The following is a 16,636-nucleotide window of genomic DNA, read 5'->3' on the forward strand; positions in this document are numbered from 1 at the left end:
GACTCTAATGCACCAATACTTAAAAATTCGCCAAAGGGGATCTCGGCAGCTTCCAATTTTACTGGTATTTCAATTCATGCTGACAAGAGGGTATACGGAATCACTAATGGGGCAATCCATGAATGGGAATTCACCTCATCTGATCCAATGGAGTGGCATTATGTAGGCGAAGTTAAGACAGCAGTTTAATCCGAGGGTGTTGGTGATCAGCAGTGTTGGAGGAGGGGTTTGTGGGACTTAGTGGAAATAGAAATGCGGGCAAAAGAAGATATTCAATGTATTGTTGTATCTAGCAGATGGAACAATCATATGTACGAGGAGCTCTTTGGTATTCTTGACAGGCGGTGCCCAGTTCCTCGATTCCCTGCTCAAATCTGTATCTCGGTGAGACACATCCAATCCTGCTCGACAAAAAGACGGCATATCTGACAGGTTCAGGCCTCGAGTCCGGCTTCGGTGCCGATGCAACCCTCTCCTTCGCCATCTTCGGCTGTGAAAAAATGCAAGACGCTCGAAAAGTCCAATGTAAGCAGACAAGGCAGATCAAGACGATTGGCTACTCGTTCTCGGCGTCTCTCGTCTCGTCCATTGCTACCTCGTACGCCCCGGGCATCCATCCACAATGGTGGAACCCGTTCTGGTGGATCTACGCATGGGGAGGCCGCAGCATCATCGGTCCCGTCAACTGGGGCTGGCTCTTGTGGCAATGGTCGCCCTCGCTGATCGGAGCTAGCATGCTCATCGACCTCGACGACTCACTGTCGTACCTTCTCGGCATAGTACTGGCCTGGGGCTCTAGATTTTATTTTACAAGGAATTTACTCGTTATTTTTGCTAATTATTAGACCCCCTCCTTACTTCGTCATCCGGCTGTGCGGGACATTCTGGCAGACAGCCCTTAGCGTCATGGGACAGTATCCAGCACCAGCTTTTTGTGAACCTCGGCTTATCGGCAATCTACGCCCTTCACTTGTCATCTAAAACCCACTGTGTGATGAGAACAGAAATTACGCAGCCTTTATACTCTTAACATAGCCTTTGCATCATCAACAAGCCGACTATGAGTTCATTTGAGATGACTACGCCTTCGCAGAGGCTTGGGCACGCCGATGAAAGGAGGGAGATCATTGCGGAGCCCCTGGAAGAGGAGGCTCGAGGCCCCGAATTTCAGCTTGCGCCTGCTGATCGAGGACTACCTGCGTGGAAGCTGTTGGGTGCAGCATTTGTCTTTGAGGCTCTACTATGGGGTTTGTACCAGATTCACCCTTGCGAATTGTATGGAATTCTGATGCCAGGTATCCAGGGTTTCCTCTCTCTTTCGGCGTTTTTCAGAATTATTACTCCAAACAACCCGAGTTTGCCAGCAGCCGTTACATCTCAGTCGTAGGCACTGTCGCCTCGGGCATGTCTTATCTAGGAGCTCCCCTAATCACTCCATTTATCAACCGTTTCCCGCGGTTGCAGAGAAAAATGATTTGGGTTGGCTGTGAGTACAGACATTTTGGTTTCGACATATTCTGGCTGACACCAATAAACAGGGCCAATCTGCATCCTTGGGATCGCGCTCGCCTCCTTCTGCTCCAGCGTCGAGACGCTCGTTCTTACTCAAGGCGTAGCCTACGGTCTGGGATTCTTGATATTCTACTACCCTATCCTCAACATGGTGAACGAGTACTGGATCGCCCGCCGTGGAATGGCCTACGGCCTTCTATGTAGCGCCTCGGGCGTTTCTGGAGCAGCCATGCCCTTTCTCATTCAGACCCTGCTGGACCGCTATGGCTACAGGACTACACTGCGGGCTACCGCCGTGGGGCTGTTCGTTTTAACAGGCCCCTTAATACCTTTGCTTAAGGGACGCCTCCCAATCGCCTCGCATAGCAGTAGTCCAGGTACAGACTGGAGCTTCGTCCGGGCGCCTCTGTTCTGGGTCTACTCTGCCTCCAATATCATGCAAGGCATGGGTTACTTCTTCCCGTCGTTGTACGTGCCCTCATACGCCGCATCTCTCGGCCTGAGCAGCGTAGAGGGCGCTTTGCTCTTGGCGTTGATGAGCGTCTCCCAGGTCGCAGGACAACTCACATTCGGCCTGCTGTCCGACCGCAAAGTCTCACTCAACGTGCTCACGACGGCATCCACAGCCATCTCAGCCGCCGCAGTCCTTGCACTCTGGGGATTTGCTCGCTCTCTGCCGCTTCTCGTCATGTTTGTGCTGCTCTATGGCTTCTTCGGCGCTGGCTACGTGGCCATGTGGGCACGAATGGTTACGGCAGTGAGCAGCGATCCCACGACAGCGCCATTCATTTTCAGCCTGTTTTGTTTTGGTAAAGGAATAGGCAATGTTCTTGCTGGACCCATCAGCGGTAATCTATTGGCTCAGACTGTGTCTACCGAGACATACGGGCTTGGTAGATATACGGGCATTGTTTTCTTTACTGGGGCCTCCATGGTTCTCAGTGCGCTGCCTGTTGGTCTGTGGCGCTTGGTGCGTTTCGGGCAACAGTATTGACAGCCCGATGTTGCAAACTCTCGAATTCATGTGGCAGGGGTCCATCTTTGATGGCGTATTTGACCAGTCAAATATAATTTAACTGTAACGGATCCAACATCAACTACTGCGGCCGAGTTGGGTCGACCAGCCGGGAGGCGTGTGCTACATGTGCCCTATTAATCCCTCCTCTCAATGTCGTGGCGCCGCGTGTCCTTGGCTACCTGATCAGCCTTGGTGGTCAACATCCAATCTGGGTTTTGTTTCAGCTTCAACGCAGTTGAGAACACTTTGCAGCTGTAGCGTGTCAGTTGACAGAGTTACGTTTCGATCGTCAGAGCAAGTGAAGAAAAAATAAATAAATAAAGCTAGATTACTACCTAGAATATATTTTATTCTATAAACACTCCTAAGTCTTTTATTTTCCCGCTTCCAAACCCGCATTTTCTGTTTCCTCAACCTGGATAACCTTTGATGTCTTAGCACCGGCAACACAATCACCCTCGGCGCCATCGAAAATCACAGCAATCTCCTCGAGCGTTTTACCCTTCGTCTCCACAAACCACCCATAGGCTATAAAGCTCTCCACGGCAAGAATAACTACATAAACAATATAGAACTTCCAGCCAATTCTCTCGAGGCCAATGGGATTGACAAATTGGTTGACAAAAACCGCGGCTTTGGTGGAAAACACATAAGTGGCCATACCCTTTGCGCGGATAGAGTATGGCAGTACTTCGACCGAATATGCGACTGGCAGCGGCGAGAAAGCTATGCAGTAAAAGATCTCGTAGATGAAAATCAGTGCCATGACAGCAAGACCTGCTGAACGGGCTTCGGTCTCTGCAAAGCGTGCAGACGCCACGGTCCATCCAGCGAAAACGAGTAGCATGCCAATGGTTGAGACGCGGAACAGTGGGCGACGGCCGATCCTCTCGACGAAGAAGGCGGTTGTCAAGGCTAGAGCCCAATTCCAGATGTTGACAAGGCCATTCACCAAGGCCTGGGTGGTTTTATCCTTGATGCCCACCGAGTCCATGATTCGAGAAAGATCTGCAAGTGTGAGAGGATGGACTGGGCAAGATTGAGGAGAGACGTAAACATACAGTAAGAAATGAGGCCATTGCCACTCCATTGACTGAAAACGCCCATGCAAACAACCAAGAACATTCGATAACGGTTGCCCGGGGTACTGATCATAGATTTCCAAGTTGTTTGTCCCGACGCTAATGAATGCCAAGTCAGATTTCAGCAAACTCAGGCTCAAGCACACTAAGACGTACATTTTTCGTGCTCGATGGCTGATCTAATCTCGTTATATTCCATTTTAACCAGTTCGGTTTCGGCTCCGTCGCCATGATACCGAGAAAGAGCTGCGAGTGCTTCGGAGTCGCGGTCATTCGAAATGAGCCACCTAGGTGATTCGGGCAAAAACCACACTGTTGAGAGCTGAATAACACTCGGTGCCATCTGGAGGAGAGATGGGAGACGCCAGGACCAGGTGCTGGGAATCGTTCGTGTTCCATAAGTGACCCAGGCAGCAGTAATGCTACCCAAGAACCAGCTACCTCTATTGTCAACCACGAGTCTGAAGCAGGCATGGAGGGTTACGTATACATACCATGTGTTGCAGATGGCGGTAATTGTCACGCGGTCTTTGGGATGTGCCAGCTCGCTCACCATGCTCGGAGACGCGGTGGTTGCAAATGACAAACCGAAGCCCAAGACGAACCGGCTACCGACGAACATGGCAAAGGTGGTGCTCTCGCACTGCAATATAGCGCCGATGATCATGATGATACTGCCAACGGTGATTCCCCATCGTCGTCCAAAACGATCGGCTACCCAAGGAGCCACAGGCGTGGAGCAGATGCTGCCTAGAGACATGATGGCGCTCATGAGCCCAAGTTGCGACCCACGAGGGGTGCCGAAGAACTCATCCCAGTACGAGACTGTTTGCAAGGAATTCATCATCGATCCATCGTAGCCACTGGTTGCGTAGGAAATGACACAGGCCGGAAACAAGAGCAAATACAGATGTCGTCGCGCAGCAGATTGATACCACGGCGGAGCCTGCTGGGCCAATTCCGTAAGGCGAGAGGGTTGGTACGCGTTGGATTCGGACCCTGTTTCTTGATCCCGACGGGCTTTGGAGGCAATGCGATCCAGCCGAGGGGCAGGCAAACGATGGCGGAGATGATTCATTTCGTGTCGACAGTTGATCTTTTATTGGTGTTGTTGCGATGAATGTTATCGATCTGAGGAGGATAAGTTGATGATAAAGTGGGAGACATGGCTGTTTTTGTATCGACGATGACCCTCAACTCGCAATACACTACCTTGCGATGGGTAACACTCATCGACTACCTGGTCTCAGTTAGTATGCAACCCCGGGTATGGAGAAGTGGGATATAATCGCGGGGAATAGGGTGATCTGGGGTCTCTCCGCATTTCTCACACCACTTCCTGTGATACAACTGACTCAATGGGAAATGAGACCGGAAGAAACACCACCTCGGCTCGTCACAAGGGGCGAAAAGACGACGTCGTGTGGGGTTTCGGTTCACAAACAGACAAATAAGAAGGCTTCGGGGGAGCTAAATCGTTCCCCCTTGAGAATCCACTTGAGAATCCACTTGAGATCCACTTATGGGGGAGCTAAAAGCTTCCCCCGAAAGCCCCAGTTCTAGGGTAGCGTTTTCGGGGCTTCATTCAATGCTGCCCCGAAGGGAATTGTCAAATCAGTATCGAGAGACTGTATGCAAGCGTCTTAATTCTCCATCCAGAATTGAGCCTGAATACGAAGGGATCCACTTGGTGCTCCAGAATACCCCAGTTGTGTTGTTCTTCTCGTTCGAATGCTAGAGCGGAGCAAGTTTTCGAAGTCAGCTGGAGAGTACTTAGGGAGACACTGTTCTTATGGACCAAACCACACCCACACCCAACACCTCCTGCGTTTCTACACTTGATTCTGGCTTCTCCAAGTCTCTCTTTCAATATGTCACAAGTTCTTAAAACCAACGGTGCGCGAATCGTTGATTCTAGTGGCAATGAGGTCCTGCTTCGAGGTGTTAGTTCCCCCTCATCTCCATCTGCACACAACACCAGATTAACATCCGCCCCAAAAGACTGCCCTAGGAGGATGGATGCTTATGGAAAATTTCATGAATGGATTTCCAGGTCGAGAATGTCAAATTCGAGGCGCATTGCTCAATGTGCTTGGCAAAGACAAGTGTGAATTCTTCTTTGACAAGTTTCTGGAGTACTTCTTCACGGACAAGGATGCCCAATTTCTCGCCTCGATTGGATTCAACTGCCTCCGGCTAAGCTTGAACTATCACCATTTCGAAGATGACATGAATCCCTTTGTCATCAAAGAGGAGGGGTTCAAGCACGTTGACAGGGTCATCGACATTGTGAGTCGCCGATGTTTGCTAATGCATGGCCTCCACCGTATGCTGATGGCTGTAATTCATAGTGTGCAAGGCATAATATTTATACCATCATCGACATGCATGCCCTTCCTGGGGGCCAGAACCAAGATTGGCACTCGGACAATCCTACCGGGTATGCTGCATTCTGGGATCACAAGCATTTCCAAGACAGAGCTGTCGGTCTCTGGGAGCACATTGCAAAGCGCTACAAGGGGAACCCTTGGGTTGCGGGATATAATCCAATGAACGAACCCGCCGACTCTGAATGGACCAGGTTGCTGGCTTTTTATGACAGAATTGTACCTGCCATCAGAAACATCGATCCGGATCATATCCTCTTCCTCGAGGGAAACACGTATGTACCGATTTCACAGACCTTGAGAGAGGCGATGGATTCTAATTTGATTGCTGGCATAGCTTCAGCATGGACTTTACCGGATTTGATAAGGTCTTCAGTAACTCTGTTTACGCTATTCATGATTACTGCGGATTTGGTTTTCCGAATCGGATCGGCCGATACCATGGCCTTCAAGAGCAAGATGCGTACATTAGAAGAATGTACGACCGCAAAGTTGCTTTTATGAAAGAGCACAATGTCCCTATCTGGAACGGTAAGTTCGTGAGGGGGTAGGGTGGTTGATCGAATGGAGCTAATTCTTAAACCTCTCAAGGCGAGTTTGGTCCGATATATGAACGTGAGGAGTACAACCAGGATTGGGAGGTTCATAACAACGAGAGATATGATATGCTCGACCGCCAACTTTCTATTTACACATCCGAGAGCATCGGTAAGTGACCCTTCCAGCACACATAAATTGACGCCCCACTAACTGTGCCGTCAGCTTGGTCAATCTGGGCGTATAAGGACATTAACGTCATGGGAATGACGTATGTTTCCCCCGACTCAGCATGGCTGAAGCTGTTGGGTCCGATGATCAACAAGAAACGGGAACTCGCAGTAGACTCGTGGGCGTACGACGATGCACACCTCCAAGATGGGCTCTTTGGTCCACTCCATCAGTGGTTCGAGGACAACATCCCATCGAAGCACTCCAAGAAGTACCCGTGGCAGTGGAGAATGCACATGCATGTCTTTAGGGGGATTCGAGGCATCACAATGGCAGAGTACCTAATTCCAGAGTGGGCTGAATACTTCAGGGGCAAGTCATTTGAGGAGCTGGATGAGCTGGCCGCCAGCTGGAAGTACGAGAACTGCGTGCAGCGAGAGCGACTCAACCAAGTACTGGGCCGATATGCTCCAATGAAGGCTGACGACACGCGACTCGTAGGCAAAGTCATCCTGGCCGAAGAGGGAAAGTCGGACAAGATGGGGCTTAGCACGACTCAATCTGTGTCGGGAGTAGGCGTTTTCGAACTTGCCCCTGATGAGAAAAAGGGCCCAGATACTCAGCCTACTCCTATTTCCGTAGCTTGAAGCGAGCAGGCCAAGCAACGGGAGCTAGACCGGCTAATTGAATTGAACTGATTTTCAATCATGACGGCTCGCTATTAGTGAAAATGGCCGAGGTTGAAAACATTACTCAAGGTGCCAACTAATTACAGTGGGCCCAAGTTCACGTGCTTTTTGCTGTGACTAAAATGACGATGTTTACCGGACTAAATATTTACCTCTTGCTCAATCTTTCACCGCATCGGCATTTATCAACAACAAATATGGCCTCAAGTTTCTCTCCGTCTGGCCATTTTCCGCAGCGTCGCCGTGTTACCCAAGCCTGCGTTAATTGTCGATTGCGCAAGACACGTTGTGACGCTGCTCAGCCGAAATGCAGCCTCTGCACCACACAGAATGTCGACTGCGTCTATCGAGATGCTCAGCAGCTGCGCATCGATCACAACACCAAAGTCTTGTTAGACCGTCTTGAGATATTGGAGGAGCGAGTTCTCTCCTCGTTGCCGTCAAATACACCCACAGAGTCGGCCGCGGACCGGCAAGATGGGTCAGGAGAACCGGCTTCGTTTGACTTACAGATTCCCATCTCACACACTGCAAATGCAAATCATGTCTTTTCATGGCCTATTGTTCGTGAGCTTCTGTCTGAGTCGCTGGATTGGAGATCAGGCGATGCAACGGACGTCTTCTTTGAACACAGCTCCTACGATTCACCAATCTCCCACCCTCCGGAGACATGGAGGCTATCTCAAAACCAGCAACTTCCCTTGGCAGCAGCTCAATATCATGCATTGCTTCAAGAGTATTTCCTCAAGGTCAACGTGTTCTTCCCTTTGCTATTAATGGACGAATGTGCCGTACTTCTTGATAGAACTTTATCGTCCGAGCTGAGGACTGGTGAGGAACTTGAGGTGTCGACTGCCCAATATGCATTGGTCTTAATGATTCTTTGCTTGGCCATGTTAGTCACAGACGAAGAAATTCGTACCATCATTCCGGTTGATACAGAATCGAGTCACAGCGAAACATCGCTCACTCAGAAAGACCAGATGCACTCTCAGCTGTGGAATAAAGCAAAGTTATGTCTTGGATGGCTCAGCTCAGATATATCAATTCCGGCAGCACAATGTGCAATGCTTGCTACGTGAGTAATCGTATTCTTGAGGATCAAACAGAGGTTCTAACGGATTCTAGCATTTACATGGGCGCAACAGGGAATGTTGCTGAATCCTTCTTCTGGGCTCACTCAACGGCCGTCAAAGTCGAAACAATCGCACGATCAATCTCACGGAAAGGCGAGGCTGCTCCAGATTCATTCCGTCGACTTTACTGGATTTCTTTCATTTATGAGGCGGATTTTGTGTCAGAGATATCAATCACATTGCCATCTGGTATTGCCAGATATGAGGATGCAGTGCCATATCCAGACTTTAGCATTCAGCATCCTCAGTTAAGCCCGGACCATGCAGCAACATCACCTCCCGCTTATCGATCGCAAGAAGAGTTATTCGGATTCCAGATATCGACTAATGCCGCAATCCGGAGATTTCTTAATCGAGTTAACAGTGTCGTTTACGATTACAAGGAGCAGTTTCGCACCACTCGAGTCAACTACGCCTCCTGGCTACTCAGAATTTCAGACGACTTGTGGTCGCATCATGAAGCAATTTATCAGAACCTGCCCGATATCTTACTTAGGAGCCAACCCCAGTTGCCTTCCATCAACAGCTTTTTCACTCACATGGACGACGGAATACCTTCGCAGAACAGGCCGTGGAATGTCATCCGATTGAGAGGACGGTACTACGCTGGGCAGTACATAATTCACCGGCCATTTGTCGAATTCGCATTGCTCAACATTGCCAATTTGGATTCACACCCATACAAGGCCGACGTCTTGAAAAAGGCAAAAATGTGTCTGGATGGATGTCAAGGGTTCGTTGAGTTGTTCGGGGCTCAGCCAGCAAACAGCATAACTAGCTTATTTGCAACGGGGATGGCGTATGTCGATCAGCACACCTCCGAGATGCTCTGACTAACTATTCCATGTAGTGTTTTCACCATGACGTTGATACTGATGGTATCTTCTGTCTGCTCAATCTTCCGAGATATCTTACCAGCCTCGTTAGAGGCTAGTATCGCTTTGGGTCAAGAGATCTTGGCTCGGTTCAGCGGGAATATCAAGGAGCTCAAGTGGCATCTTAACATCCTTCAGAGAGTTGATGTGGTAAGGAATTCCAGGCTGTGAAACGCTCCATTATGGCTGTGGCATTGGAAGAAGAGAATCGGGGCTCAATTGTCAGGTCAATAGCAGAGTTAATACCAGAGCTGCTGTTAGGGTTTTATTTTCATATTCATATCATCTTAACTTTTAAATATAAAATAAACTAGGCTAATTCCTATTCGGGAAGCTGTAAGCCTTCCCACGTTCCAGGAGCCGGGTACGTGGTGCCTATAAGTTCTCTGTTGCCAAAAAGAAAATGCCCATCTTTGGCCATATCCGCCACAATACGTCTGTCGGTTGGTGGAGGGATCAGAGAGGGCTCGTCGGGCGGATCTTTGATGAGACAAGCACGCCCATCGACCACTTCCATGTGGTCGGCATTGATTCCAGGACTAATCCAGAACATCATATTTGGATCGATCTCAGATTTTATCTTAGAAAGGCGCGGGTAATTCGTGCCCCAGAATGCTGAAGTCCAGTGCTCCTGTTCTGTACTCGCCTGGAGAGTGACATGTCAGCATTTTATTTTGATTTCGCTTGCGAGGAAGCCTTTCTGTGGGGTGCCAAACAAACCTCGTTGATATATGTCCCCATATAGGGAGCGAGACGCCGTAGCCCGTCTACGTTGGTTGTATTCGTCTTGTAGCCAACGACGAGCGCGACAGCCTTCCGCCATCCCGGGTTGTTTGAGGTCTCAGATCCATCTCCGAATCTCCCACCGGGCGAGCAAACCAGAATACCATAGCTGCCTCTTGTTTCCCGTAACGCAATGGTTATGTTGGGACTGCGGAAGTGCTCGGCGCCGAGTAATCGACTGTCAAAGGTGACGATGCCGCGATTGTAAGGCGGGGCGGGCTCATCCCCTGGATTTGGAAGCGGGCCGTAAGTTGTGTCGAAGAAGTTCTTGTAATCGACAAAGTCGTAAGGCCGCGACTGAAAAGGAGTCATTCCTGGGAATGCCTGCATTTTAGACAAAATCGGACCCCATACGGCGTTTGCATTGGCTACGCCAGAACGATCTGCTGGATGTATAGCGTAACATCGAACGCTGCTCGGTGAGGCATAAATATAAGCCGTGATGCCCTTCTCTTGAAGGCCCGGTAACTCGGACAAGAAGTACTCCATAGCCTCGCTCATCGGTGTTCGGCCAGTTTCGTAGTCAGTCGAATTTGGACCTGTAATAGTTGAGTTGATCCACCAGTTGAAGCCGGTCATAGGGACTGTAGGATAAACCTTCCAGGTGGCTTCGACTACGACGCCGAATGTACTGCCGCCTCCACCACGAATGGCCCAGAATAGGTCCCTGTTGATTTTGTCGTTTGCGATGCGAAGCTGCCCGTCAGGTGTAACTACTTTGGCTTCCAGCCACTGATCGACTCCGAGCCCGTACTGAGAGGTGAGTGGCCCATAGCCGCCATTCTGGCCCCATCCTCCAGCTATAGCCACGGTGGCTTCACCAAATTAGCCGTTGCCTCTACTGGCAGTAAGACAAGGCATATTTTTGCATGCCTTCTCTTGTCCTTGAACTTACCTGCAGCTCCACTCATGCTGAATAAGCCAGAGGGATCAAGTGCGTAGTTGAGATAGAGTCCAGCTGCCGCCGGTCCAAACGTAGCAGCAGCTTGAACCCCCGGAACTGGAATGATGACATTGGGCTCCTCCGTGTGGTCTAGCCTGTCTGTACCACTCTCAGTTGAAATGAAAGATTCGTGAACCTTGATGCCTCTCAGGAAAGACAGATCAAGCAGAAGACCTGACCCAGCGTCGCTCCGGCCAAGCTGGTCATGCCCTGTAGTGACAACGGCCAGGCGGATGTTGTGTTCTGTGGCAAACCGTACGGCATCCTGGACCTCTTCAATAGAGTGTGCACGGAATCGATAATTTGGGAGAGGACCAGTCGTAGAATTGGCCTGTATCGGGATCACACCTGTTAGTGCTGCCTCCCATATTTCAGGACTTGGCCAATCGGGATCTTTTGGAAGCTTGCGGCATGTCTTGTAGGCCTTAGTAGCGGCATTGCCTGGCGAGATAGCCCAAGCCGAAATGGCAATACATGGCAGGAATGTGTATAGCTTCATTGGAATGAGCGCAAAGATGGAGGGGCAGTATATTTCTCGAGAATATCCGACGATTGCAGGTTGGTCGTATACTCGTTGTGAGGACGCTTTCTTACTTGAACAAAGTCATTGACTCCATTTTATACTGCTCAGATCCGATGTGAACGATCTGCAGCAGCCATTCCATGGTGAATTCGAGGCGCTGTTTGTTCCGAATCCAATCTAGAAACCGTATTCGGGAGTGAAGGCGAAAGAGGATGTAACATAACGTTATTTCATTTCAAATCCTGACAAATCGGTATATCACAGCCTCGGTAGTTGTACAAAAGAACTAGAGGGAAATGAACAATGTTGCCCTGTTCCGTGCTCACCAGTAAGGCACTTGCATTGACCCCATTTCCCGGAGATCTGAACACCCGGGACTCCGTCAGTTAACCCCTGACAGTGACACTGCCGATCTCTCCGAAGGCCCGAGTCGAAACTATCCCTCACCGCCGAATCTGGTCCCAGGCTTATCGAAACGAGCCCAAATATGACTAAAGAGATATGGACTGCGAGAGGTCTTGAACCAAGGATGCTGCGAGCTTAGAGTCGAGCTGAAACACTCACTCCATTCAAATATTTTCAAATGACAAGAATGCGCAAATTTTCCTTTGAATAGGATTGAATACGGTGTTCTCAAATTGGCGTAGATACTGCTGCTATCGAGCGACCTCAAAACCTTGCCAGTTGCCAGCGCCACTTTAAACGAGGGATAATACAAGGGGAGACTTAGATAAGACACTATGGTATAAGCTAAGGTCCAACTTCTAGTGTTGTAATCTACCAAGTTGTTCTTCACTTGGAATGTGACTAGGAAACAATTACACGAAAAGTTAGACATTTTCGATTCCACGTTACGAGTGTCATTTGTTTTAACCCGCACTTCCTGTCCCGGCTGCTACCAGGCTTTGAACCAACGGACTGCTTGAAAGAAGGCCTCTTCCTTGCCGAACTTTTGTTCCGGAATGCTGATATTGGCTCGGGTCCCGAATCCATGAAACGTGCCGGAGTAAATAGCAACTTGGTATGGATGAGCAGTTTGATTCAACATGCTCTCAACCTCAAATCGCCGTGCCGGCTCGAAAAGGGTGTCAATTTCTGCGCAAGTAGAACCCGTTAGTATGCGACCGCGCCTAGAGAGAAAGTGACGAGAAAAGCGACGTTCAAGACTCAATTTCGAAGCGGGAATTGCACGACTCACCAGCTGCAGCAATGCTTGCGGGCCCGCTGATAGCAAGGACCTCGCTATCCTGGAGGAAACTAGGGTGGGCGGCGAAACCAATGTCGGCTCCTCGGCCTTCCTGGAGGAAACGAAAGGCATATCGACCACCAAAGCAGTAACCAGTCACGGCGATTCGGTCGAAACAGAGCGTATCACGCATGTAGCGGATGGTCGTCTCGATAACAGGATCAGTCACGTTTGTCGTGTGTTTTGCAAGGAATTCGTCGGCATCAAAGTATATGTCGTGAGGCGCGGGATCGCCGCGAAAGATGTCGGGCATGATGGTTGTGAATCCAGCTCTGGCGAAGCTGTCGGCTAGTCTATGGCTGTGTCAACCTTGAGGCCCCAACTTTCAGTTCGAATATCTCGATTTGATACTCACAATTTATTCTGCAGAAGTGGAAGTCCAAATGCGTCTGTCAAGTATAAGACCCCCATCTTGGGGTTATTGGCCTGAGGTGTTGGGCTGATATACATAGTGACTGATTGAAAGTTAGCTTCTACAAGTATTGTACAAGAAAGATTGTGAATATACCTCCATCGTGAACCTGCTCACTTCCAACAGGTTCGCCTACATGCTGGATGATGTCGCCAAGATTTGACTCCGAAATGTGTGCTGCAGAGGCAAAGCCGCAAATAGCAACGAGGCAGTGAAGAGAAAGCATTTTTCGAACGACGACGGGGTTGTTTCGTTTCGTAATGAATCGGTCAATGTCTTTGATGGAAGATGAAGACAGAGGAGATGAGTCAAAGGTTGTTTCCAGTCGTTTTCAGGCGGGCGAATGCAAGAGATTGGTCATATCAGATCGCTGGATTTGATCTGGCATCGAAACAGCACAGATGTTTCGTGTCGGGTACCTGTGGGGTTGATTACATTACGGTCCAAGGCTATATACGGGGTTTGGACGGCGATATTACCGAGATTGGAAAGTGATAATGCGCAGTTGCCAAGTTGCAGCCGATCTTCCCCTAACTGCCGGGTCGATCTGGATCTCGGTCTCGGTTTCGGTTCCGGTTCCAGCACGAATCAAATGTACATGGGACAATACTCGAAAGTCAGCGTGATCTGTTTAAGCTTAATAGGGTATGCATAAACGGAGATCGGCAACGGCATGCTAGCTTCGGACTCTACAGCTTTTCCGGATGCGATGCTGAAGACATAATGGTATTGAATTGGTTTGCCCCTTGCTTCCTGTAATAAGTTCATCGTTTGGCCTGAGCCTGTGGTCCAATTTTGACCTCAAACGGGGTACAGCCTCTTTCACTTCCTGACGAGACAACAGTGAAAGCATGTAAAAGAATCACCCCTTTAGATATGGCTTGTGTAGAATGAAACTCTAAGCAGGATTCCCAAAGAAGATCACCAGCCCACCGGAGGAATCTCTTGAACCAATCGATCGCCTGCGAAGCAACCCTCTCAGCCGGCTAATTCTTTGTCACCGTCTTTGGGTCTGCTCGCCCCGCAAACCGATGCCCACATCCCGCACAGATGATAATTTCGAAACGATCCGGGTACTCCGCAAATTGCGACTCGAGGCATTTACCAATGTCCTCCACTGAGAGAATCATGCCCTGATGGCCGAGCGTAACGCTGGCTGGGACTTGGACAGGCTTGGCATCGTGGTCAAAGTCGTCCGAAATCTTAAGTCCGGCAGGATACGCCGTAAAGCCGGCATCCAAGAGCGGCGCGGCCTCTGCTTCTACCGTAGGCTCCGAGAATAGCTTCGTTCTTTGCATCCCGCTCTAAAAAAACCCTGCGGCCGCAGCTTGCCCCTGGCGGGGGTCTCAGCCTTGGCAATACCAGATGCCGTTATTCACTATACTACGGTTCCTATGGACTTGAAATCAAGGAACAACTCGACCCGCCTGAGAATCGACATGCTAACTAGTTAGTACATCTGCTGTGTGATCTCCTAGACTCAGTGAATATATAAATATGAAGGCGTCTGTCCCAAGAAAAGTATTTTCCCTTATATCTACAAGATACTGCGCTTCAGAACTGTTACTCGTTTTGCCCTCGCTCAATTAAGATCGGAATGTCTCTCAAAGCCTCCATACTCGGACTCGCCGCGTTTTTGACGGCTGTGTCATCCGCTGCCGTCGACGACGGGTGCAGTGCGTTGGCTTCTCGCTATCCTGACAGGACCTTTTTCCCCGGCTCAGAGCGATATAAGTTTGAGAATGAATGTAAGATTACCTTGCCTTGAGCGCGATCCAATATCGCTGACATAGGGTGCGTAGACTCCTGGACCTCAACAACCTACCTAGGGCCATCTTGCATCTTCGCTCCGCAGTGCACCAAAGATGTGCAATTCGCGCTTCACACATTTCAGGAGCACCAAGTCCAGTTTGCCATTCGCTGCGGAGGTGCCATGCCCATCGACAACGCTGCCAACATCGGTCCGGAGGGTATCATGATGGCCATGACGAATCTAAGCAGCATGGCTATCTCAGACGACCACCAGACCGTCACGATCGGGGCTGGTGTGACATGGCCTCCGTTGTATGCGTATCTGGATGAATTCAGTGTCACAGCCAACGGCATTCGCTCTGGTGATGGTGGAGTCGTTGGTGCAATTCTAGGAGGCGGACCCTTCGGTTTCATGGCCTATGAATACGGAATGTCGAATACTGCTTCATCTTTGGATGTAAGTGATGTCCAGCAGCCGTCCATATTGAAGATCCAGCCAGCTGACAAGTTCTTGCCGCAATTTAGTGCGTTCTTGCTGATGGAACACTGGTGACGGCCAGTGCTGATGAACATCCAGACCTGTTCTGGGCGCTGGTTGGAGGCGGAAACAACTACTGTATTGTCACAGAGGCTACTCTGAATACTGTTCCAATCTCTTCAGCCCTTATAGGAACAGTCTCTTGGGGTACCGGCGTGTCAGAGCAGTATATCAAGAGTGTGGAGCAGTTTGCGCTTCACGGCGCACAATACCCCAAGGCTTCCTTCGAGGGCCAAACCCGCTGGGTGCCGTCCCGCAGCAGCGAGATTTCTTTTGATGGATACCTTTGGTACAGCGGCGAGGGTGATGTACCTCTTGGACTGGAGAACTTTACCGCACCCATCTTACCCATCACAAGAGGAAACCTCACACGCACGACTATGGGTAACTGGTCAAATGAGTTCAACTATGCCCCTCCTCTTGGCACGCGAGCTATCTTTCACTGGTTGACTAGCGCTGCGAACGCTACAGCTGCGAGAATCGCGTTCGACACATACTACGAGTCCATCGCGTCTTTGGCGGACGTCGAAGGTTTCTCGACCGCTTTCAGCATGCTCCCAATCACGTCTATTGTGACTGCGGCACCACCCGGAAACGCAATGGGTCTAGGAAGTGACGACAGCCCAGCGATCTGGTACGTTGAGAGCCCTCTATGGTCGAACCCCGAAGATGACGAGCGCGTGCTTGCGGTACACGCCGAAGCCAACGCCAAGATAAGAGAGAACCTTTCTGCGGCCGGTCTCGGACCGCTTCCGTTTATGTACCTCAGCGACATACAGAAGTCTCAAATCCCTGACACCTTCCCGGCCTACGGGGCAGAGAACTTACAGAAGCTTAAGGACGTCAGGGATAAGTATGATCCTGACCGAGTTTTTACTGAGCTAGTACCTGGAGGTGCTAAGGTTGCTTTATTTTAGAGGAGAGAATTAAGTTATATTAAGAGATTGAAATCTTTTAAAATAGCTAAATTGTATTTACTATTATAGCTAAATATAATGGTTAAAATAAATTAAGCTAAAAATGGTTTTTTAT

At 49.7% G+C, this 16,636-nt stretch overlaps 8 protein-coding genes across 8 annotated transcripts; 4 read left to right on the plus strand and 4 right to left on the minus strand.

The window, feature by feature from the left end:
- Nucleotides 1-1,171: 1,171 nt before the first annotated feature.
- Nucleotides 1,172-2,470, plus strand: BGZ61DRAFT_315958 (major facilitator superfamily domain-containing protein; the record flags this gene model as incomplete). The annotated part of the gene is made up of 3 exons (XM_046238866.1): nt 1,172-1,247; nt 1,304-1,486; nt 1,539-2,470. Coding segments are annotated over 3 exons (1,191 nt in total), but the record flags the coding sequence as incomplete, so codon positions are not given.
- A 433-nt stretch (nt 2,471-2,903) lies between these two features.
- Nucleotides 2,904-4,963, minus strand: BGZ61DRAFT_589726 (general substrate transporter; the record flags this gene model as incomplete). Its single annotated transcript, XM_046256593.1, has 4 exons — nt 4,107-4,963; nt 3,769-4,049; nt 3,592-3,711; nt 2,904-3,538 (listed from the first exon to the last, which is right to left on the minus strand). Exons 1-4 carry the CDS (start codon nt 4,688-4,690, stop codon nt 2,904-2,906), a joined length of 1,620 nt encoding a protein of 539 aa, XP_046102122.1. The 5' UTR covers nt 4,691-4,963.
- Nucleotides 4,964-5,483: 520 nt separating this feature from the next.
- BGZ61DRAFT_356523 (glycoside hydrolase superfamily) lies at nt 5,484-7,354 on the plus strand (the record flags this gene model as incomplete). The annotated part of the gene is made up of 6 exons (XM_046240795.1): nt 5,484-5,555; nt 5,614-5,901; nt 5,964-6,274; nt 6,337-6,538; nt 6,596-6,707; nt 6,762-7,354. 6 exons carry the CDS (start codon nt 5,484-5,486, stop codon nt 7,352-7,354), a joined length of 1,578 nt encoding a protein of 525 aa, XP_046102123.1.
- Nucleotides 7,355-7,593: 239 nt separating this feature from the next.
- Nucleotides 7,594-9,578, plus strand: BGZ61DRAFT_356426 (uncharacterized protein; the record flags this gene model as incomplete). The annotated part of the gene is made up of 3 exons (XM_046240791.1): nt 7,594-8,474; nt 8,525-9,331; nt 9,383-9,578. The coding sequence occupies 3 exons, from the start codon at nt 7,594-7,596 to the stop codon at nt 9,576-9,578; spliced, it is 1,884 nt and encodes a 627-aa protein (XP_046102124.1).
- Nucleotides 9,579-9,729: 151 nt separating this feature from the next.
- Nucleotides 9,730-11,632, minus strand: BGZ61DRAFT_534129 (uncharacterized protein; the record flags this gene model as incomplete). The annotated part of the gene is made up of 3 exons (XM_046254100.1): nt 9,730-10,053; nt 10,128-11,005; nt 11,086-11,632. 3 exons carry the CDS (start codon nt 11,630-11,632, stop codon nt 9,730-9,732), a joined length of 1,749 nt encoding a protein of 582 aa, XP_046102125.1.
- Nucleotides 11,633-12,551: 919 nt separating this feature from the next.
- Nucleotides 12,552-13,540, minus strand: BGZ61DRAFT_534130 (dienelactone hydrolase family-domain-containing protein; the record flags this gene model as incomplete). The annotated part of the gene is made up of 4 exons (XM_046254101.1): nt 12,552-12,751; nt 12,855-13,195; nt 13,258-13,357; nt 13,411-13,540. The coding sequence occupies 4 exons, from the start codon at nt 13,538-13,540 to the stop codon at nt 12,552-12,554; spliced, it is 771 nt and encodes a 256-aa protein (XP_046102126.1).
- A 760-nt stretch (nt 13,541-14,300) lies between these two features.
- On the minus strand, nt 14,301-14,612 carry BGZ61DRAFT_534131 (uncharacterized protein; the record flags this gene model as incomplete). The annotated part of the gene is made up of 1 exon (XM_046254102.1): nt 14,301-14,612. One exon carries the CDS (start codon nt 14,610-14,612, stop codon nt 14,301-14,303), a length of 312 nt encoding a protein of 103 aa, XP_046102127.1.
- Nucleotides 14,613-14,911: 299 nt separating this feature from the next.
- On the plus strand, nt 14,912-16,521 carry BGZ61DRAFT_495242 (uncharacterized protein; the record flags this gene model as incomplete). The annotated part of the gene is made up of 3 exons (XM_046250848.1): nt 14,912-15,062; nt 15,144-15,523; nt 15,592-16,521. The coding sequence occupies 3 exons, from the start codon at nt 14,912-14,914 to the stop codon at nt 16,519-16,521; spliced, it is 1,461 nt and encodes a 486-aa protein (XP_046102128.1).
- Nucleotides 16,522-16,636: the final 115 nt, after the last annotated feature.

The sequence above is a fragment of the Ilyonectria robusta genome (assembly GCF_021365365.1).
Source record: "Ilyonectria robusta strain PMI_751 chromosome Unknown BGZ61scaffold_14, whole genome shotgun sequence".
Taxonomy (NCBI): Eukaryota; Fungi; Ascomycota; class Sordariomycetes; order Hypocreales; family Nectriaceae; genus Ilyonectria; species Ilyonectria robusta.